We start from the raw sequence: 24,663 nt of genomic DNA, 5'->3' as shown, positions 1-24,663 counted from the left end.
AATCAAGGTGCATGTATGAATACGGAATCATTTTAATTCAAAAACTGCTCAGTGAAACTAATTTTCACATTTCTGATTATATATATTGTGTAAATAAAACTGTGATATTATAGTCAAGCTTTCAGTTCTTCAAACCCATTTGATTTGCTCACTACTATGACAATATTTAAACAAGGTTCTGCATGAGGTATTATCAGCATTTTCATCAACAAGATTTTGTCTTAATTGTTTTTCATAAACAATGAATTGTTTTTCAATTCATAATTTTTAATCTTAATTGTTTTTCAATTCATAAACAAGAATTTTTCTTAATCACAACGGTTTGGGTCGCACATACCAGCGCCTTGCGCCACATTTAATTAAGCGGGTATGAATATCACTTCGGAGAAAATAATCATTTCAAAATCTTTTCAAGAATTATTCACGAAAAGACCCCTGACTCACCCAAGAGGTCGCTAAAGCGTAATTAATTCCGGCAGTGCGGGTTTACGAAAGGTTTTCGCCCTGTTAGCTCGCAATGAATATTAATGTTTTTTATTGTTTTTCTGACTTGGATTAAGATGGTGGTTGCAGCTGAATTTTGGCAAAAAGATCCTTTTCTGTGTATTTTGTACAATAAATGCTTATTCTAACCGCCTAACACGATACTACTATAGATTCATTCGTATGCATCGTGCATTTATAATGATTGAAGTCATTCTGTATATCTCAAGTGTTGTTTGTTAAGATGAAATAAGTTTAGGACAAATCACGAGCATCGAGTGAAGCAGTAACGATTGCTGGTGACGGGAAAAACTTGCTTCACATCGTGATAGATCGTATCGTAGCCAGTCGGTAAAATTATTTTGATACCTTTTTAATGAACACGTAAAAAATCTATTTTGCTTAAAATGTCACTTGAGTAGCAGCTAGAGTACAATGATTTAACGCTAGTTGACCAATAGGCAATTCCACTTGTTACGAGAGTTTACGATAAGCTACAAGTCAATAATATTGAAATGAAGTTGTCGCTGCGGCAAAGCGGGCTTTGCGGCTCGGGTTCTACGTGTGCCGTCTGGCGACGAGCCAGAGATGGTGTGCTTTCACCTGATAAACTGAACACTTCAAAATCGTAGGAGGCACCTGACATTTAGCAATATAAGCATATGAAATAACAAATATATTTCGGAGGTTTGTTCTTATCTAGTTTATGTTATTGATTGAAATCTCTCACAAGATTTATTGAGGCAAATCAATCAGCATGAAGAGTTAAACTGAAAAAAAAAACAAATCTCTAAGAGTTTTAGAGGTGTTCATCTGTTTCAATGAAAACCGCTTTAAAAATCAGCTTGTTAAAAAAATGATATAAGCTCGCATAACGCTTTATGATAAGTTTCGAAGCATTAATGCTATAGAAATTCCCAACTACGGTAAATTGAGAGATTTTAAATGCGTAACTTAGGGAACTTTTTGTGAACAAGATTCCGCGCTATCAACTGGGTTACACATGGGAATGTTCGGTCTAACGATCGCCTCTCAACTCAAACACATGTTTATAGTATAATTAGTCATTATGTTTCTGGTTTGCAAACGATCATCAAATTTACAGGAGCTCAATACCTAGACTTATACACCATTTTTATAAGTACTGTGAGTAAATCGAGCTCGTGCACATTATATAGTGCAGGCGTCAAGGCCGTCTCAATCGTATCAATTGAGCGTCTGGCACATAATATCTTCGTACATTCCGCACTTTCGTCAAGTGCGGTTAAATTGACGCATATAATATGACGATCTGTTATTTTATTGAATGTATTAAGTCGTTAGTTATTTATTTTGTAAATTATTAATGAGTTGGTTTATAGCCAGACGTTATTATTAAATAATTGTTTCATGAACGCGTTTATTCAACAATTGTCATGATGCGAGATTACATGAATGTGAAATTTCACTTTTAGTTGTGGAATTATTTGTCATGGTAAATCCGGAAAGAGGGAGCTTTAAGATTTGGAAAATCAAATTCCAGTTTCATAGAAATTCAAACGTATTTAAATACTCACAAATTTAAACTGCCACCAAATGTATCGACGGATAATTGTTGAAATTTTAATGATGAATATTTATGGTAAATTAGTCTATTAAATGAAAATAGATTTTGAAATCACGGAGGCTATCTATCCGCGCCACATTGAGTTTAACTGCGAATAACACATACATAAATACAATCATTTATGTGCACAGTATGCAGGGTTAAACACTTGTTATAAAACTTTAGAAAAAGGATTTGATTCTTCCGTGTTTAGTTCAAGGGTAGGTTAGGTTAGAAATTTATGTTCAATAATTATGCCACAAAAATCTTCAAAATGATTATTCACATCCAAGAATTCATTGTTATAAACAGTGTACACGCTTTATGTTTGAACCATTCCAATGTTTATATAAGTAGCGATAATATGTTACACGAGACATCACATCATATGAAAGAGACCCGACAAATTTATGCTGATTATCCAACATGAAAGTATTTAAGAAAGAAAAATATTTGAACTATGCAGCATTCTAGTCAGAGATAGCGCTACTGGGCAGTGTTAGTTGAGTTTACATTGAAGTCATAAACTCCAACTACAGTAATATTGCGCGGTGAGAAGAAACTTCTTCTCTCTTGTTTGATTAATCATGTGATGAAACTGATTTTTTAGTAATTTTTCAAGTGAGACTGGGCAATACAAGAGCTTCTTCTAATATTGTTCTGTTAAATTTAACTCAGATGTTAATTCAGTAGAACAACAACCCCACCAAAAATGTTGAGCCAACCTTGCATATACATTTTAACATCAATAATTTTCGTTCCGAAATAGAAACGGATTGACCGATGAAAACTATATCAATGTAGTAACGTTGACTTTTAGCGAATTTATTTCATTATTATTTAGTCTCTTGCCCTTATTCTACTTTGCTATCGTCAGGTATTGATTGCCGATCAAGGAGTTAATACAAGATGATCCTGTAGTGACGTCAGATGAGAGGTGGGAGCGTCTCCAGCACAATACGCACAATATTGCTGAGTACAAGACAAGGAGTCGGGGCGTCACTTGGCCACAAATGACAAGCCTTAATTAAGCTCAGAACTAAGTAAGATCAGCCATGGAATTACTAATGCTGAAATTACATGCATTTATTGTGCTTATAATATAAATAAACAAAACCAACGAAGACATAAAATTACTTACACTGAAATGCTGCTCATTAATTGGGCTGAGAATAGAGTAAAATATAAAATTCTGAGTGGACTTGTCGGAGAAGTCTAGCATAAACAGCACGCAACTTGATGCATTGTGTTCTTTGAAAAATGCATTAACTGTACGGGTAAAAAAAAATAATCGCATTCTATTTAATTTTAATAACAAGATATTAAAACTTCACGGAGAAAAAGGAATTTTATTATTTTTTGAGTTGAGAGAGAAGAGGAAAAATTAATTTGTGACCACACATTTGATCATACAAAATTTTGTTAACAGTAAGTAAGATAGAGGATAAAATTCTCCATTATTAAATAATGGAAGACATAAGTTAATTGAAACTTCATTTCGTCCTTCTAGCTGTCTCTTATACACATCTAGATGTGTAAGACGTATTCAATGCAATGAAATATAACTCCGTTGCTTAAAGACGTATTCAATGCAATGAAATATAACTCCGTTCTATGCCACGTGAACGGACAGTGTGAGATGAAAGCGGATACGTGTACGGAAAGGATGAAAGTAGATTTAAAAGTTTTATTTTTAAATTTGCGCTTGACCTCGAGCACTCGCGCTCTAATTTTTTAAGTGTAACGTTGCAACAAAAAACATTGCTCTGATAAATACTTGACATAGCATCTTGCAGACCAATGCAGCTGACATTAGTGTGTAGTGGTTCCAGCTGTGCACATGGAGTGTTATTCCATCTGTAAAACTGCAAATTGCAGTGTCTGCAAATTGCAGTGTCATGACACTGCAACTGCAGTGTCATGTTAAATTCACGTGATGATCGCAAAATGTCAGTGAGTGATTCTGACACTTGTCTGGCATACACCGCAGTAGGTGATTTAAAATTAATTGTATTATTACTTTTATTGCTATATGACTTTTTTTTATTTACTATTTTTTTTATAAATATTACCAAAGTCGTTATCAACATAGCATATGGTTACACAAACTCCCGCACATAAAAAAAGCCCTTCCTATTTCTGGTTCGTGTTGAGGCTACGTTATCATTCTCACACAACTACTAACAATCTTCTAATCGAGAATTAATAATCGGGGTTAAATGAAATAATTTATTCGTGGACGTGATTGTTTCTCACCCATGCGCATATCCGATATTGGAAAAATCAGCAGAAATGTCAAATTGCTTGGAAAGTCTTTCACAGGTGCACGATTTAAAGATCACTTACTCATAACGATCAAAGAGGGGATAAAGGTCAAGGCTCAAAGCATGCTAATCTGCGCTCCAGTGATCAAGGGAACGCAGTAAAGATATGCGTTAAGAAGGTTATATATATAAAAAAAGTTATATATATAGTAAAAGTTATATATAGTAAACGCTTAATATGGAGACACGCATAGAACGTCCAAGATATTTCCCATCGTCTCTTCAGTGTAAAAATTTCATGGGATGAAAATTAGAATATATTCAATAGTTATATAAATATAATAAATTTCAAATTGAATATTTTCTAAAGTATAGTTTCATAAATGAAAATGAAACTATGGATAAATTACGAACAGCAATTATAGAGCAGCTATTTAGTGAAGGTCAATCTAATTCCTGACTCAGTCTGATAAAATTCAGTCTCTGATTTCGCAGAGAAAAATATTTGTCACTGTGTATATATGCTTGCTACGATTGCCATTTGGGTTCATTTGTGCCAGTAGCTCATTAGAAATATTTTAAAGTATTGTAATCTCATGTCTTAAATTTTTTATACAAAAAATTCCGACAAATTAAATATAATGAGGACTAAATACAAGTAAAGATAATTGAAAAATTTTTTATATTATCTTGAATATGATCCTATATCTTAGGGGACTTAGACCCCCGCCCCCCCCCCATCCCTAAAGCCTAGTCACCTCCCCTATTTACGTGGATTTAACTGAGATTAAGTATGTAATGAACACAAAGTATACTGAAAATTACATCAAATTAAGAACCTAAACTTACGTTTGTCCAACCTTTGTACAGTTATTAGAGGACAAATTTCGCTAAGGTGGCCGAGACTGCAAGCAGATGTTATGTAAGCAGGTTTTTAGTGTTGTCCCCGAGTGCAGATGAACTCGAAGGAGGAAATTACTGTGCAAAGGGCCTGCAGTGCTCCGGGCGAAAGTCCATTAAAATTGCCAGATTGAACCAGCAGCAGCTGGTTAGTGCCGAGGGTATGGAAAAACGAATAAAATTTCTCTGACAGGGTATGGAAGAGAATGGGATGGCGAACATGGGTTGAGAAAAAAGTACAGGAGGTTAAACAGACGGCGAGCTGGTGGGATCAATCAATATAGTTAGTTCCATTTGCCCGTTGGTGAGGGTGTTGGGAAAGCCCAGGTAACAGCGTAGATCGCGAGAGAAAAATATTTTATCAAGTCAACACGACAATTCTAATCCAATGTGCGCAAACATACGATCAACACATGTCTTGTTTGGCGAATTTAAGAGACAAATATTGTACAAGAAATTTAGGAGCAATGTGAAGCAAGAGAATTAGAAACTCAACTATTGTTGATTATCTAATTCTCTAATTCTCTAATTCTAAATTCGAATTTTCTAATTCTCTAATTCTAAATAATTCTAATTCTCTAATTTCTAAATTCGAATTTTCTAATTCTAATGCGTTGTCTTGCTGAGATTATAAACCAATTTGCCACAGGGCAGCAACACTGTGGAGAAATTTAATTAAGTAGACTCACTTCAGCAGCGGTAGCGGCGCCGTCGATGGTGTGCTCGCTGCCGACCTTCTCAGTGGTGCTCCAGTGCGCGTGGAACTGCTCCAGCGCGAACTTGGATGACAGCGGCCCGCCCGTCAGACCTGACACGTTCAGCCACATGAACCACAATGAATCAGCTACCAGTAAACCAGCTACCAGTGAACCAGCTACCAGTGAACCAGCTACCAGTGAATCAGCTACCAGTGAACCAGCTACCAGTGAACCAGCTACCAATGAATCAGCTGCCAGTGAACCAGCTACCGCAACAACTCTTGTTGCGTATTTATGTTTTCGCTTATTTTGGTACTCATAATCAAGTCAAATAACACGGACATGCAAATGGAACGAAAATATGTTTTTAAACATGAAAATGAGTGACATATAAGCCTGAATAATGTGAAACGTATACCAAGTGGTGCTTTAGATTTGCATATTTTTCATTGATGTATATATACAGGGTGATTCTCGTTCCGCACTCCCTTAAGTTAAGTCCCCAATTTTGCAAATATGCAGACTAATGTCCGTTCCATTATCGATATACTCAATGAGCATTCCCTATTCGGAATGCGCCTTACCTCCTTGAGAGGAGGCCTTCCTTGGCCGACGCAATCTCCCGATTTGACTCAATGTGATTTTTTTAAGGAGTTATCTTATTCTTTATTCTCTCAAACAAACAAACAAACTTCAGCAATTCCTCTCGTTTTGGTTGACTTGTTTTTCTGCAGAATTAAAATTCCTAAAAAATTGTAAGTACAGTATTTTTCGATCATAATACAATTTTCGTTGTAGAACTTAAAAATTTAAAAAATTTAAAAATCTGGATAGAATTTAAAAATGCAAATTCTAGGCGAATACTCACTGCCAGGTTTGCCGCCAGTAACTTGCGCCTTCCAAGAGCTGCCAGTGTTGGTAATTTCCCCGATTTCGACAGCGCTGTAATCGACAGTGACGGGCTTGAGCGAGTCGTCAGGCTTGCAGTTGGAGCGCTGGATGTCAATGGGCGACTGGTTCTTGCCCTCAACGGCAATAGGGAAAGCCTTGCCCCAGGTATCTGGTCCTGCAAAACAACAAAATAAAACGTTACTATGGGAGGTGGACATTAAAATGCCCTAGCATAATTTTTTTAGGTAATTAAAAAAATGACAAACGTGTAAATTGAAAGCCTAATTAATCTGGGAATTTAATAGATTGCTTTTAAGCGTCGGTGACGATTACTCTCCCTGGCCGTTCGTTACCGATTACTCTCTTCTCGCCGCGGTATATATACTGCTTCAGAGGCCACGTCAGACGTTGTGATTTTCCCTATTTACAGCACGTTGGCCGCCGACGCTCGTCAGCGGTTACGAAAACCACTAGAGATTGCAAGACTTAAAGCTGACTAAGCTTGTTGGGACTTTTTTCAAGTATTGTAGCTTGCACAGAATTAGCATTATTATATTAATGCGAAAATAATTTGGAGTACTTTATCATGTTACATTATCGGAGTACATTATCAAGAAACTATTTGAATTTGCTCAAATCACTCGCGAAAGCCTAGTCTATTTGCGATCTTCTTAATTTTTAACTTTACGTGACCACTTTACCATTTGCAATCGCATAAATCATTAGCGTTGGCCTTGACCATTCATCTTGCTATGTAAACCATTTGCAATGTTCTTAACCAATTACAGCGGTCAAGACCAATTGTGTTGCGGCCTTAACCATCTGACAAGTCACCAACGAACTGGGAATGCATGTGACTTATACAAACGCTATGAGCATTATGAAGATGATCTAAACAATTTGTTATGAAATTAAACATTTTGAATGTAAACATCCATTTGAGATTGGACAAACCTTTTCCTATGTTATTAATATATGGCAGAGGAAGAAAGAAGACCGCCTCGAGTGCACTGCTGATGCATGCCGTGGGAGTTCGTTTTCTCGTCTGCCAATCCTTCGCAATCGACGAAAAATGACTAAGATTTTGGAAACTAATGGATTAGTGATGTTTCTACCAGTCATGATATACCTAATTTAAAAGACAATTATTCTATTCCTGCTAACAGCCCCTCCTATTATATTTTTTGATCGCAGAGAGTAATTACTTCAACGATTGCTCTTGACACAGTAATAGCATTGCGCGATTCATGGTGAATTTTCTTCAGGATTAGTCGGATAATAATCCGACTAATCATTCAGTTTACACTCTGAGAAACAAACGAGACATTGTCCAATAGGTGAATTCTCTTTTTGCACTTGTATGGCTCATATTGGCCCTGTTAGGCTCAGCAAAAAAGCATTTCATGGCCAACTGTAAAAAGGATGTCATCATTTTGACCCTGTTGGGCTCAGCAAAAAAAGCATTTCAGGGCCACGTGTAAAAGATAACGGATGTCACTATTTGCACATGACCCTTTGATTTTTCTGAGTGTGAGTTTCGTCAGGCGTTGCTTGTCGATTGATGCTGCAGTGTCCTGGCAGATCATTGTTGCCAACAGATTGTTTCATTGAATTTTCTAGACAATAGTTAGCAAGTCACGACTAAGTTCTGGCTCCTCAGTTGAGGTTAGTCCTTATCTTATCCATTATAGTGACATCTGCATACATTTATTAATAAAATGCCTACCGTTCGTGTGGTTGTGGTGTCTCAAAGTAAATACTTTTTGTCGGAAGCATTTATTAAAATTGAAGTGAAATTTAATCGGCCTCTATCTTAGGTGAAGATTTCAGTTGCATACGTGACTAGTAGGTCACGGTATTTCACGGCATACGTGACTAGTAGGTCCATGAAAGCGTTCGGTTTTAAACAACAAGAGAACGTTTAAAAAACACTATTTTTGGCATCGAAAATTAAGAGTGAGAAAATTTTTTCAAATTCGTTCCTTATAGCTTGGGGTATGGATGGATTTGACAGTTTGCACGACTCTGAGCCGAATGCTCAGGCGTCTTCTGACACATCATCTGACCATGCGACTGCCGTTCAATAAAAACGTAAAAAATATTGCATTCGAAACGCATGCCGTTTACAGAACTATTTTCCGTAAAATTTACAAATTTTCACTGATTTTTCAACCGTTCATTGCCTCGGAAAATAGCGCATTTCCCACACGACGATGCAGTTTATTTCCATTTCTTATTTGTTTAAATTGCCCCCAAAAACCTTGACCCTTCTTTGAATTACAGCTTCCCATGTTTTTGTGAACACGCTAATTGTAAGCGAAAAATTCGTCCAGCGCGCTGGAAAAATATTAACCTTGCTAAGAATTTTAGCTTCTCAATTTATCTGTGATTACAATAATTAGCTTAATCTTGAGATCTATAAAACTAATTACATCCGCCAGATGTATAACATACGAGGAAATTACTACGGCATGATTATACCTGCCTCCAAAAGCAACAGAATTGACATCGTAACGCGGAGCTATGGGCCCATACTCTAAAAAAAGTTAAGAGATCGTAAGTTCATCAGCCAATCTTTGGCGGCCTTTCAAGCAAAATCCACCAATCATAGACAAGAAAATAGAGCGTAAGTACTTACGTTCACTTAGCCAGTTTTGAAAGTATGGCCCCTGATAAATAATTTCGACCAATTGGTTATAAATTAATTCTTTGTAACGATCGCGATGAGGGAAGAGGAGTAATGGCGTCTGAAACCCAACTTGCAAGACGGGCCGCAGAAAGAAAGCCTTCGTTCTTATTATTTTGAAGACCAGGAGTTCTCCAAAAATTTTATAAATACAATTCTGCACTGCCAAATAAAATGGTTTAGTTTTCGAAATAAAATTTATATCATAAACCATATCTGTGTCGCGACAAATTTTTTGTTTTACTTTATAAAATAATTTTGTTTATTTATTACATTGTTGCAGTGTCCAGGAATCCGTTGTTAAATTTTAATAGTAATATTAAAAGGTGACCTTTTTCATTTTCAAGTTCCTTCCGAAAATAAATAAGGAAATATTTCTTGAATCTTGACACCCTCACTTAGCCATAATATTTACTTTAAATAGCATGGTACTTACTTTATGATAATAAATAATACTTTATACTTAAGTACCATAATAATACTTAATACTTTACTTTATACTAAATAATACTTTATAATAATAAATTTACTGCGATCCAATCGAGGCACGAAAACACAAACCATTACCTATAACTATCCTCTAAAGTAATCTGGTAACATAAATTGTAATTCTATGTACTTTGTTGCGATGTGTAAATTGAGCAAGTCAATTCGCCACACTTTATTCATATTTTGTTTTGATCAAATATGAATAAACCCAATAATGAGAATTGATCAGTACCATTTATGAGTGATGCATAATTTAAACAATTAGCAAAGTAATTGCCATGCTAAAAAGCATCGACATAATAAAAAGCATATAGACTGTGTGGAAACAACAGAGACAGTCGTTATCAGGTTACCCACTATCACACGTACTGGTATTCGGTGAGTCGTTATAAAGTTACACACTATCACACGTACTCGTATTCGGTGAGTCGTTATAAAGTTACACACTATCACACGTACTCGTATTTTACTCGTATCAGCGTCAGGAAAATAAAGGCCATCACGTGGCTCAGTCAAAACCATCGCTTTGTTTCCTGATGCCCGAGAATATGCGCGGTTCATGACAATAGAAGATACGGGGTTGCAAGTCATTCAGATAAAAAATAAACCTAATGATAAGTAGCCTACTGATAATCGTCATCAATTTTTGACGATCTTCACTGCAATCTTACAACCACAGCAAGTTTTATAGTTTCAGAATATTGTTTTTTTTTTCTTCTTGCATGTCGCCTTATATTCTTCTATGGAAATCTCCCTCGGCTTCAAATGACCTCAATGTAATTCTTCATTAATGTTTAGTTTGGCCTCAAACAAACACATGTCATTCAGTTATTTTTGCACTCGGGCATAAATGCATTTCTTCTATTCGAATTAATATTTGATGCTTATCCAATTTTGCTAAATTTATTCACAGCTATGCAGAAAAACCAATCACGAAATGTAAGCTGTTGAAACAGCATCGCAAGGTTTCGTGTTCCGCGATGACGCACAGACAAAAAACTCCCTCGACAGCACTGTTGAACGTTTATGTTTATCGTTCTTTAGATGTTATTCTCGACAGCTCTCCAATCCAATTTCGTCTCTCTTCAGTGTATCAACAGAGTTTCTAAGACAGGAGATTCTTGGGCTTCTTACATTAGTTTTGATACGAAAACAGGCTGACTTGAATGCCTACATAAGTTGTGGACGATACCAAATCAATTGTGGCCGATAACTTATCAGCAACAAGATTATGCGCATGCAAGGAATGCAGGGATCAAGTTACTTATACTGCACCACATTTCACACATGGCCAGACAGCTCAACCATATCAACGGATGGTGGATCAGATTCATCACTCAATGCAAATGGTCATCAGTAGAAGTGAGACAGAGTCACCACACATGCCGTTTGGTGGGGCAGCGTCACAAAGCATGCAAGGTTTGTTCTCATTTCCCTCGGCGAAATAAGCAGAGTTCTGTCCTTCTTCCACAACTCAGGCGCGGATTTGATCCCTTTTCCTTGACATGGCCGGTAGCATTCGATGTGACACCTTCCAATTGGCAAGGTAAGCAGTTGGTTCCCAACTACATTAGCAAGGCAGGCATTGTTTGGTCCATCCTTCCTCGGTCAACACTCATTGTTTGTTCACTCTCACCTCGGAGTGGCAGGCATGTATGTTCCCTCTCCCCAAGCACCGGACGCCAGGTTTATACCCTCACCTTGGGCAAGGCAAGCAGGGTTTTTTCCCCTCGACCCCGGCAGGGCAGGCAAGGTTAGGCCTCAGTCCCTACAAGAAGCTGAGGGTTGGGAGAAACGCCATGACCGATCAATACCGAGCCCCTTGTCATCTCTCCAACTCCAGCCCTTCGTCCTATGTTTTCCTACCCCAACCCCAGCCTTGCGCCTCATGTCTTCACGTAAACTAACGCCCTGCGCCTCTTTTACTATTTTCCACAGCTAAAGCTCCTGAGGCTCTTGTTTAACTCTCCACAACCCAGCCATGTGTCTGCACCTCTTCTCCCCAACACCAGCCATACACCTCCTCTCCCATTCTCCTTAACTGTAGCCCTGCGCCCTCTGGCTCCATCCTCCTCCACTCCAGCTTTGCGCCTTCTCTCCTACTTCCCCCAACACCAGCCCTGCGCCTCTTCTCCAACTCTGCCCAACTCCAGAGCACGTACGAGAGATCTTTGTTTACCGGCGCGTAATACGTGTACGTGCGTAATGTGCACACACGGTAGAGAAATACGCAACGTTACTGGAGGGATGTACAACAGAGATCAGATGAGCTCGCCAAAATAGCTGCGTTAATAAATTGAAGAAAATTATCAATATGAATTGCAAATAATAAGGGAATTGATTGAATTGTTAGGAGTTGAAGTTATTGTGACCGGTCATCTGTTTTTACTCGACGTTCTGCAGCATTCGTAGGAGAGCCTGCATGAAATTATTTGATACATACATATGTAGTTGCCCCGTATTCTGAAGTATGAGCATTCGCAGATATCAGTCGATCTCGCCCATTCAATTTATAGGTAATTCACACGGATTGTCCGATTGTGTGCCGAACAAGAATCAATTTCCTTGAATTTCCACAAGAAGCCTTCCCGTCATTTGAGAAGAAACTTGTACCGTTTGCTGCAGGATTAAGTTGAAGCGTCAAGTGCCTTGGCAGTGATCAGGAGCGATTGGTTTCCCCGCAAGTTTGAGGTTCATTGAGAGATAAAGGAATAAATCTTTCTTTGAACACAGACTCTTGAGGAGGTTAGCTATTCTGCAGGTCTTTTGTCAATAATTAATTCTTCCTCTTACTTAGTGAGGAACAGAAAAGCAACTCAACAGGAATAGAAGAGCAGGATGTGGAATTACTAAAAAAAACGCAAGGAAAATTTCTAAAAACTTAATAAGAAAACACCCAGCAGCGAGCAGCTACTACCCCACATAGCAAATAAAAACAAAAACAACAACAAAAAAAAATAAACAAAAACGAAGATGGTCAAAATACAAAAATAAAACCAGTAACGAAAACCAAAACCACAAATAAAAAAAAAAAAAACACAATCAGAAGAACTCGAAACCACCCACATACACATATAAAAAACAGCAAAAAGCACAGAAAAAGTGGCGCTCTAAAAAATGCCACAGAGAGAAAAAAACGAGAGAGCACGGCGCAAAAAAAAATGCAAAAAAAAACCCCCCTCCCAAAAAAAAATAAAAAAAAGATTAATAATACATATTGAAGGCAGTTTTGTAACAGAGACAAGTCTGAGACCAGGCCGCAGCAAGCGGCGGTCTCCAGAGACACTTAATCCATCCCCACTGATGTGCAGTCTCGGTCACCTGACCTTTACAGAGACATTGCAGGCGTCTAGCAGAGCCGCGAAGTCAAAACAACTTCTTCCTTATCACCCCTCACGGCAGCAGGTGTAACTTCAACGGAACTTCAGAGGAAAAGATAAGTTCGAAATAGATGTTTGTGAGGCATCTGAATATTCCATTATACCTAAGCGCAAATGTTACGAGCTTTTACGCTTGCGGTTTGTACGCCGTTGATAATATATGAATACTTTAAAATAAAAAAGTGACGTTTTCATAATACCTCATAAAAATCGTCAATTTGCTGGAAATTTTTTCGTAAGTAAACAATAACTTAACAGTTTATTGATGAAGGTGCATTAGAGCTTCATTATAAATAGGATGAAATTTAAATTCGATTTCCTTCTACGAAGTTTAACAAGGAAACCCATTCAAGAAGTGAAAATTGTAAGCAGCTAAAACGAACTGCGGCCAACCAATAGACAAATCTCTTTAAAAAGTGAGATCAATTAACGTATACGGGTTTTGGATTGCGCGTTTGGTAACAAGCCAAGTAATGATAAGACGCCTTGCTTCCCCGTCAGTTTATATACTTATAAACTTTATGCCCGTTCCCGTCAGTTTTTCTTTGAAAAATGAGGCCAATTAACGTATGCGGGTTTTGGATTGTACGTTTGGTAACAAGCCAAGTCCTTATAAGACGCCTTGCTTCCCCGTCAGTTTATAAAGTTATAAACTTTGTGCACGTTCCCGTCAGTTTTTCTTTGAAAAATGAGGCCAATTAACGTATGCGGGTTTTGGATTGTACGTTTGTTAACAAGATAAGTCCTGATAAGACGCCTTGCTTCCCCGTCAGTTTATAAACAAGAACCCCAACCCAGCCAACCTCCACAGCGAAAACGCTGTCACGTGCACAGCGAATGACCTAGCAAGCACTTGTGTTCCACATTAAAGTGAACTTCGTGATTATATGACACATTGAGCGATAATATATAGCAAAGACAGATGTCTCATCTTAAATATTATTCACATATCATAGACCAACCATTAATAGTGATCCTTGGCCATTTAAAAACCTTATTATGATAGTTAGTTTAGTAGCTATTCTATTCGAGTAGTGGGTTACATTATACTTTAGACTTTAGAGTAACGTTACGTTATATTGTGCTAAAAATCAAGGCTGGTGTACTAACAGTTCTTTATGAGGAATACCAATAAATAATCTAAATCTACCAATACCAATAACCAATCTAAAATCAAAGAAAACGTTCAGTTATATACACCACTGAAACGAGTGGTAGGAATTACAGTAAGGAGGAAGAGAAAGCGCTAAAATGTGATCGTGATCTCTAGCCTGCGTGCGAGTTTGTTCTTAGAAACGCGTGTACAGCGCGGATCGTAGTACATGAACGAACCAAGGTCATGAACACTTGTCATGCTATAAAAACTGCAATGATGCCATATTACATACGTCGTTGATATAAATAGTGTAAAATATCCATTAAACTTATACTGAAGAGCTTCCATAAAATCTGACTGTGAATATAACTGAAATCAAATAAGGAAAGCGTTATGATTTAAAAGATATTTAAGATGATTTCATCTCCTTCTGAGTATCGAAGGATATCATCAAGAAATGCACGAATGCTGATAATCTATCATTTTATTTGAAAAAGAGTTCATCAGAATCTTGCTTATGCATCTTCCGTGTTTAGTCAACAATATCGGCCAAAACCTGTAATCTCACATACATTTTAAAAATTAAATGTGATGACGCCGTAGCTGAAATAATTTAATGAGATTCCCGACGGCGCTTCACATCGCATATGATAAATTCTTCCCTCTCTCGAGTTAATAAAACGACTAGTGATAGGCCTAAGCGCTTCCCGGGCCATACATTCAAAACTCACTAAGTGAACGTAAGTACTTACGCTCTATTTTCTTGTCTATGATTGGTGGATTTTGCTTGAAAGGCCGTCAATGATTGGCTGATGAACTTACGATCTCTTAACATTTTCAAAGTATGGCCCCCGGACTTTACACTCTACAGCGTACATCGCCACACGTGATTCGAAAAATGATCGCAACACGCGACCTTGGCACTCGGTGCGCATAGCGAGATCCGATGGATTAAAATAGCACCAGCTGAACATCACGACGCTTCAGTTCAATACTGTGATTGCTAAATACCCATTAATATCAACATCGTTTTCGCCAAGTAATGCCTTCACGCCGACGTGCACATTATATGCTGTATTGAGGACAAGAATTGTAGTGAATACGAATATATGCTCGAAATCGTTCACGCCAACGACGACGCGACACGATGCCTTCACAATCAGCTATGTCCAAGCATTATATGAAAATAAAGCAAAACAAACGTCCATACACTGATTGGTAAATATTTTAACTATAATTGAAAAATTTGAAGACATGAAGGTGTACTCAGAAGATGAATCTGTACTTCAAGAAGAATCTGAAGATTGTACTTCAAGATGAATCTGCAGGTATTATAAGGAAATATTTGAAAAATATTTTTGCTGGTAGCAGCGCTGATCCTGAGATGCCTTTTCTTGTTCAGTCACGCAACAACAGCAGAGATTCAGTGCCGGCAGAGATTCACGTTTAGCACCGGACGCTCACTGAGTATCCAAGGGTCAATGCACCGAACAAAAGCTCTCTGCATGTGCATCTATCCTCTGACGCTGTGGCAAAAAATGGTCATAGGCTCAACTATGGAATGAAGTGCCAGCTAGCCAATAGTGTACTTGAGTGAATTGAGTAAATTTACCCAGTTTGCAGGCACTAAATTCATGCTTGGTTTTGAATGAGAGACAAAAATAATGGATTTAATAAACATTCACAGGTACATGATTCACGTTCAAATCCAATAGACAATTCTTCGTATATTTATGCAGGCAACGCTCCTTCTCATCCGTTTATTAAATCACACACAGACCATATTTTCCTCTTCGAACAAGAAATGCAAGTACAGAATATAGAGCACAGACAATGACAGCACAATGACCAGTCGTATGCGAGTCGTCCTGTACTGTACTCAACTTCAATGCCACATACGCAGCTGTTGCTGCTGCTTTATGTTCACCGGCACCACATTCACAATGGCACAGAATACAGGGACATCCCTGAGCAGGAAATTAGTTTCTCGATCGCATTATACACTGCCCTTCGAGCATTAAAGTTTGCTTATTGAACATTATGGAAGTAGATATCAATGCATAACAATGCACACGATTGTTGGAGTTTTACAGCTCCTGCAAAAAATACTATCATGGATGGAAGTCACGAAGAACTGCTGCATTAGTTTATTACGAGAAAATTGAACTAATAATGTAAAAATTTCTGCCTGCAAAACTTTCTCATGTTAATTTCAGGTACTTATTTATAATAAGTACCGGATTAAGAGTATAGTTATTGCTTTTTGGCAAAGACGTAACCACAGTTTCGCGTGACGAGGTGCAAAGTCTTGCAGCACATTGCATGCACCGTTATTTGAGAGGTAATTAATAAACGGATGAACGAGCCTTGACATTTGCATCAGAACGGCTTCGCAGACTTGAGTGCCGCCGATATCGGTTTCAACTCGCGTCAAGTTACGTCGCAGCTTTCATCTGAGGGACAGGTTTTTCACTCGGGTTCTCCTAGTTATATATCGAGCCTTTAATTTAAGTCGTTTTTCCTCTCAGGACTGCTCATTAATATTGTATTTGTAAGCCCAATTCATGGAGGTTTCATACTTGACTATACATTTAAATATCGATTCAATACTAATTTGTTCCATGGCATGAAAAAATTTGCTTAGCTGCTGTCACTGCAATTCAATAGAGCTGACTAATAACTTGTAGTAATCGAGTGCAACGATTCATGTAGTTTGAATAACATTCTGCTTAACGTCACTTTGGCGTGCAATACATCACTCGGAGACCTAACTTTTGAGTCTAGAGTTTTCTCACTTCGTACGAAATCTTTTGTATAGAGCAACCTATAGAAGGTGCACTGAACAGCCTTGGAAGCATGCCTCTAGCAGCTGAACAGAGATATTTAATGATGCCAAGACTGGTCTTAGGATCCGTGTTCGATTAATCGTTCCCGTAATAAAAGATAGTAGAGCAAGTTGGTGATCCCATTGTCGCACTTTTATTCTTAATTTATGCAATATCCTATAGAATTATTGATGTTGTAGCGAGTTGACTGCAAGAAGAGACGATTACATTGGCTCAAGTTTGGAACAGATGAAGATTTCATAAAGCTTCGTCATCAAGGTGAGTCAACGATAATGTTAAAAACCTTCCAAGAACTCCAAGTATTATTTATTCTATGTCATTCACACATTCATGCAAGTTCAGGTAAGATATGGTAGTGAGTAGTTACAGCTGCTAATATTCATGTTTGAAATTCGTGAATATGCACATGAAACAAAGTCTTTCAGCCGATGTCCTGGGGCTAAACTTTCAAAAAAGTTAAGAGATCATATGTTCATCAGCCAATCATTGACGGCCTTTCAAGCAAAATCCACCAATCATAGACAAGAACATAGAGCGTAAGTACTTACGTTAACTTAGCGAGTTTTGAAAGTATGGCCCCAGGATTGTAGGGGTGACATTGTGTGTGTGTTGTGTGTGACATTTACCATCAACACCTGTTCACACATTAGATGGTGGAGTATGCAAGTGAGAGTGGAGAATGGGGAGAGGGGGTTCAATGAATGCCAATCATAAACGAGCAGGATACGAGTATAAGGGTTCAGATGCAATGGTTGTCGAGCTGTTGGCTACCATGTACGTATATATGAAGCTGTGTGAATATAATACAGAGGCGCACACATAAATCTTCTTTTCAGTGGGCTAATGTCAGAAATATTTTGTAGGCCACAGAGTAACGTTATTTAAGAGTAAATTTTCACGGTGTAGTTACTGTTATTATTATAGGTTAATTAAGCATGAAAAAAGACAGCTTATTCAAGCCAAACTACTGTTTTAGCTCAAGCATTCCGGCTTGTCGCTGTCGTTCTATATATTAGGAATATTTAATTAAAGTGAGTTTCCTCTACTTTTTCATATCAGTTGATGGAATTTTTTTCTCTATATTTATAAATGAAGAATGAAAAAATACAAATAAATAATATTTACAAGTGCGCCACGTGTAATCTAAAATTGAGTTTAGTTAACAAGATAATTTTGCGTTACACATCATTATTGAGATAGCAAGGATCAATATTTATTTGCAAATCACGTTTTTAATATTCATCTTATATTTGAATTGAATAAACCAATCATGTTAAAAGATAATAAAATTCAAGGTTATTAATCCGTTTTATTAATTGGTAAGTAACCCTAGTTATTATTTCACAGAAAGCAATTTCACCGCACCGGACACCGTCCATTCATTATGCTATCATTTTCCACTTAGCGGCATGATACAACTGATAATCGGTGGGGGCGAGCTATAAAGGTTCAGTGTTTATCTTCAGGTATTTCCACAGAGTAGATAGTAGCTCAATCACTACTTCGCCGGTTCAGACACGCCTGACCTAATTTATTCGGGAAACTTCATCTCCAAGTGATTTCTTGTATAGCATAATGGTTAAAAAAACATTTATCTCTAATGCAATTTTTTACGCACCGCGGAAACCTTGAGCGATATCGCGTTTCATCAACCGGAAAAAAAAACACAACCGGAGGAAGTCTGCCTCTGAAAAGATTGACTTCATAAAATATAACTAGAATCCCGCGTGTTTTTCCACATCTCAGGACGGTTATGTCCAAGGTGACACTAAGTCGACCAAACACTAATTATTTATTAATCACAACGAATTTTCACAATATCACGAACAATAAAAGAAACTTCAGCACACTATTGTCTGTATATAAAACAATAACAAAACCATGCGCTTGCCGAGATTGCAGTCCGATTTGAGCTATCGTAATAAGGACCCAATTGCAGAACAACAGGATGTTTAGGATCCGGCCTCGCGAGTTTCGATCGTTCAGAACTTCCGACGGACGGTAAAGTTTCTGCTGAGTTGATAGGACCGTATCCTTAATGCCACGCAGGCAAGGCCGCGACACTACGTCACGATGACGTAAAACGCTCACGATTTCGCAACCTGCTGCGCTCTTAATGACGCAGCAGAGAATTGCTCACAACACAGAACGTAGCGAGTTGGGATCGCACTAATTCCGTAAGCGTGAATTACAGAGCGTGAATTCCCAACAGAACGAATGCACAAATGGATGAGCTATTAAAAAAGTTACCGCGCGACGCAGTTGAGCATTTCCAGACTAAACGCGCTCACTAACATCAGTGCGACGAATGCGAGTCAAGGATGAAAATATTTCCTGTATGCAAATAAAAAAGATTTTCAATTCTGCATACGCGAATAAACAGTTTCTGTACTAGGAAGCCTCAACGTTGACAAACATAGCAAGACTTACCGGCCTAAATGGAAAGGGTTGATTACAAGATTATGCTCAAGTTTTTGTCGGCTATGAAAAGAGATGAATACAGGAATTAAGCCATCAAAAACTGGATTACCAACTCACATGAGCTCATCAATCATGCGAACCATCACGCTGAATTGTGCTATGTGCGTAGAAAGCACAATTCATATCAAATCTATAAGTGATCTCCTGACTCAGAAGTAGATGAATTGTAAAAAAAAATATAAGAGATTCTGGCTCTTCCCTACCTACTCGTCAAGCAGGTGTGCGCAAGACTCCAATACTCGTACATGATAACGCTCTCGACTCTTGACGCGATAACAGCCTCGTATCACACGTGAACAAATTAAACCAGGAACACCGAAAATACGCAGTAATTTCTCCATGTAATAGCTTAAGCATACATATACCTGACAGCACAATCAGTTTGAAAAATATTGAAGTAAAATATATGTGAGTGCAATATGTTGAATTATAATTGCGATAGGATACATTCCGGATCGCGAAACAAATTTTACAAAGTTAAAATCGATCACATTAATATCAATTCCAAGGCATAAGAAAATCATCCATGATAGCGAATTTTTCAAATTTATATAGTGAAGACAATAAATTGGGAAATATATAGTGATGATAACTGCATGTTCACACCAAGACAAACGCATGGTATGAGAATCTCATGCATTAACATTGTGGACGGTTAAGATTGTATTCCTGGGGCCATACTTTCAAAATTCGCTAAGTGAACGTTAGTACTGACGCTCTATTTTCTTGTCTATGATTGGTGGATTTTGCTTGAAAGGCCGTCAATGATTGGCTGATGAACTTACGATCTCTTAACTTTTTTTGAAAGTATAGGCCCTGCACGTCAAGAACAAAGCCTTTATGTATTAGCAATTGCAAGCGACTATACGTACGTGCCTACAGAATCAACGAAGAGGCGGAAATCCTTATGACGCGTAAACAAGTCCCGGAAAGTTTAATCAACATAATAATAATCCCCAGGTGATGGAAGATACGAACACTAAAGCTTCTTAGCTCCGTGAAAATTTCCCGGCGAGGTAAGATTTGCAAGAAGGAAACGAAAAATTTGTGGAAAATGACATTTGTTGAGAACGCGACGGGGAATTCCCGTTTGTCGCCAGAGACGATGCGTTTCACCTCAAAGGCTCAAGCCATGCGAGGATGTGCTAAGACACTCGCCCTTCAATAAAAAGCCACTCGCATCAAGCACATTTTAGGTTTAACAAGCCTCTGTATTTTTATAAATTAGCGGAAAATGCAATCATGAGTGACAAACACTTAATATAAAAGTGGTAAAATCATCATAGAATGGGCCCCTCGATGTTGGTATTTATTAAAATCACAGGGGTTCGTTTTTACCCAAAATGCTTTTGCCCAATATGCTGCTATTGCATAATTCCACTCCTTTTAGCGCATTTTCTCAATTATGAAAAAAGGCGCTATTGTGCTCGTCATATGTCCGTCCGTCCGTCTGTCCGTGACGGACGGACGGACGTGAGAAAATGCGCTCGCTGTCACTCACTTTAGTAAGCACTGAGCTAATTCTTTAATCTTTTTGCAAGAAAATCACAACAAACCTGAAATCTAAACAAACATAGCTTAGGAAAACACCATCAAATTTAAATTTAGACAAGGACGAATCATGAGTTTCGTGATCAAGTTTAGAGTTGTTTGCCTCGAGTATTTTTGTCGCCAGAGACGATGCGTTTCACCTCAAAGGCTCAAGCCATGCGAGGATGTGCTAAGACACTCGCCCTTCAATAAAAAGCCACTCGCATCAATCACGTTTTAGGTTTCAGGCCTCTGTATTTTAATAAATTACTGTAAACTGCAACCTAGAGTGGCAAACACTAAGTATAAAAGTGTTAAAATCACCATTGAAAGGATCCCCAGGTAGCTTTTTTTTGATAATAAAATTGGTTCGTATACGACAATTTTTCATGGATTTCAAACCATGCATTTACTGTACTGAACCATGAATAAATTTTTTTAATCAATTCTTTTGCCCAATATGCTGCTGCATAGTTCAAATGTTTTTAGCGCATTTTTTCATTTATGGAAAAAAGGCGCTCGAAATATCATGAGTTTAAGGATGCTCGATGACCGACAAAGGTGAGAGCTTCCCAGTAAAAATTTACGGACTCGCCGTCAAACGTAGGTATAGAAAACACCATAAACTTTAAAGTTATACTAAGACGAATCATGAGTGTCGTTAAAGCTAGTATAGACTTGTTTGCATCAAGTATTAGGCCATATTTACCTCTGAACTTCAAATGCAGCGCTAAAATCCAATCTTTCTAACAGTCAAGATAACATGAATCGCATGACTCAGCAAGTTAAATTAAGTGTAACTTTACGTGTCGCTTCGGACTGCATATTTTCTACAAGTATTTTACAGGAAAATAAAAACGCTTGCAGATACGTAACGCTTCAGTTTACACCCAGATGCATGGAGGCTACAAGAAATCTTAAATGCAATTGAATCGCACAATCACCAAACAAAAAGCCTCTTTTGATATGTTTTGAGATGAGTTGAAACAACCGAAAAATCATTACACATGGCTTCATAATTACATACTCGCCGTCATTTAAGCCATAATACAAAAATTGTCAATAATTTTATTTTGGATGCAGGTCGCACAGCTGTTGCGGTGAGGATGCAAAATGTAAAATAATCGTAATATTAATCTGCTGTGACGATTTTTTTAGCGTACCCCATGGCTATAGTAAACGGGTTTAGCTGAAACCGCTCCCAAGCCGAACCACACCGGGGGCACAGAAATCAAGGTTCACAACAGTCCGAAATAGCGGAGGGAGCTCCTCCCTAATTGTTTCAACACCAATTGGAGCATTGACCGAATTTTATGTTCGACGGCTTTGTTGCTTTAAACTGGGACTGGGTCTACGTGCCCTGCTGGGTCGGGGTTGTATTGAGATAAACTGTGCGATCAAGCGAATTGCATAAGGACAGCATTGATGATATTGGAGTAGCAACATAATGGTATTGATACCATTGCCCATATAAATCAAGCTGTTTATTAATACGGGACTATAATGCAATGAAAATTTAATTGACGTGTCAATATTCGGTTGATATTAGCTGCATCAATGCATAATCTATGAAGCAAAACACAATCATGAGCATCGGGTGTTTGCGAGCCAACTCTAGGCGTCAAGTGCCGCTGCCGGTAGCGTGGAACTATCTCGAATGGGCGATAACTTTTAAAGAGCTGCGGCCTGCAACCACCCAAGAAAGGACAACTTTAAGGTTGCAAGCGTGAACATTGCTTAGACTGATCCTGCTTTTTAATAACATACTGAATGACCACAGCCTCAAATGAGTAAATTCCTTCACATAGCATTATTGACATATTGATTTGTAATCAGTCATTGCGTTCGGGAATCAAAATATATCTTATGGTTACATGAATGGTCGTACTGTCAGCAGAAGTGAATGTTTTTTTCACTGTGAGAGTTATAAACATGCACCGACACGCCGCTTAGTTTGCGAGGCTAACCAACCGTTGTAACACGAGCCGAAGACGACCTAGGAGAAGCGTATAGTGAATGGAAAAGTTCGTTTACGTAGTTTTCAACGGCAGCTTATAGAACTGTAAAACCAAATAAATAACTATTTCAGACAGCTGCTTTTCAACAATTCACTACATCCGCATACTTATGGTGTCATATTATTAGAATTATGGATAACTTTATTAAAAAATCTATTAAAATACCTTATCTAATTCACTTTTTCCGACTGACCCACTCGGATGTTGGTTTCCAATTCAGAATTAGAAATTAATTTATCAATTGTACCATAGGTTATTATTAAATACTAATCAAATAATACATTTAAGACTGAACAAACAAGATTAAAATAATTGGAAAGGGGGAACAGTAGAACCCGGCCTTCTGTTCTAGCGTGCGTCATCATCAGCTTTATGTTTGTGACAGATCTTTATCTTGCAGCCGTGAGCATCCCTAAACACAATAGTTCACCTCTGAAACACAGTTAAATAATTTAATACATTGAGTCAATGGCTCATCTACTTACCATTAGCTTTTGCGTATCCCCAGGAAGCCATGGTTGAAGTTCTTTAGATGTAGTGAACTCGCGGATAACTGAGTAGGGAATGGAAGACGTGCGATATGCTTACTCAACGGGTGCGCTGACAACACTGACCGCTGTGGCGACTGTGGCGGGCTTATGATGCTCACTGTGTGCAGTGACAGAGTTGCTTCACTCTCTCGGCTCAGCTGACTTTACTACGACTGGCATGAATGGGCTCAGTCAGTAAGCTACTACATATAATAACGATATATCAACAATAATTATTGCTGACAAAACCTTAGACTGTGGAAGAAGGCTTCTTTCATAACTGCGCTTATAATCCGACCCTGTTAATAGAGTCTTTATAATAAAAAAATGTATCGTGTTGATAAAGTTGACATTCTGTGTAGTTATTGTGAGTGATGTTAACCTAGAAGCACGCGCACACGCGCGCGTCTCACGGGGGGCTCTGTATTCATAATTATACGCACCTTTGGATGCTGATCACGAACAGCGTTTGAATGCTCATCAATTATGAGCACACCTAAGGCTTATATTCCGTGCACTCATTGACTGCAGAAGCTTAACATGTAACGCGCATGCCGGCAGCATTCAGTTTTACTCAACGAGCTACGAGTGACGTCAAACAACACAGCAATCATCTACTGCACTATTTATATTTTTGCTGTGAAGATTTTTAGCTACTTTTGGATGATTGACGATTCAGTTGTTGTAAAGTTACAAATTGTTCAAACCTTCATTTGTTCTTGGCTGCTGTTATTGTGTCTTCGTGAGAAATGGGGTTGTCTGGTGCAAATTTATTGTTAAAATGTG

The 24,663-nt window shown here is 38.0% G+C and overlaps 1 protein-coding gene across 1 annotated transcript; it reads right to left on the bottom strand.

Moving 5' to 3' along the window:
* Positions 1-5,903: 5,903 nt before the first annotated feature.
* Positions 5,904-23,992, bottom strand: LOC108682188 (carbonic anhydrase 1). Its single transcript, XM_018171315.2, has 3 exons — positions 23,833-23,992; positions 6,799-6,996; positions 5,904-6,040 (listed from the first exon to the last, which is right to left on the bottom strand). The coding sequence occupies exons 1-3, from the start codon at positions 23,861-23,863 to the stop codon at positions 5,904-5,906; spliced, it is 366 nt and encodes a 121-aa protein (XP_018026804.1). The 5' UTR covers positions 23,864-23,992.
* Positions 23,993-24,663: the final 671 nt, after the last annotated feature.

The sequence above is a fragment of the Hyalella azteca genome, unplaced genomic scaffold (genome assembly GCF_000764305.2).
Source record: "Hyalella azteca isolate HAZT.00-mixed unplaced genomic scaffold, Hazt_2.0.2 contig13874, whole genome shotgun sequence".
Taxonomy (NCBI): domain Eukaryota; kingdom Metazoa; phylum Arthropoda; class Malacostraca; order Amphipoda; family Hyalellidae; genus Hyalella; species Hyalella azteca.
Note: the sequence above shows the minus strand (reverse complement) of the source record. Positions and strands in the feature narration are given on the sequence as shown.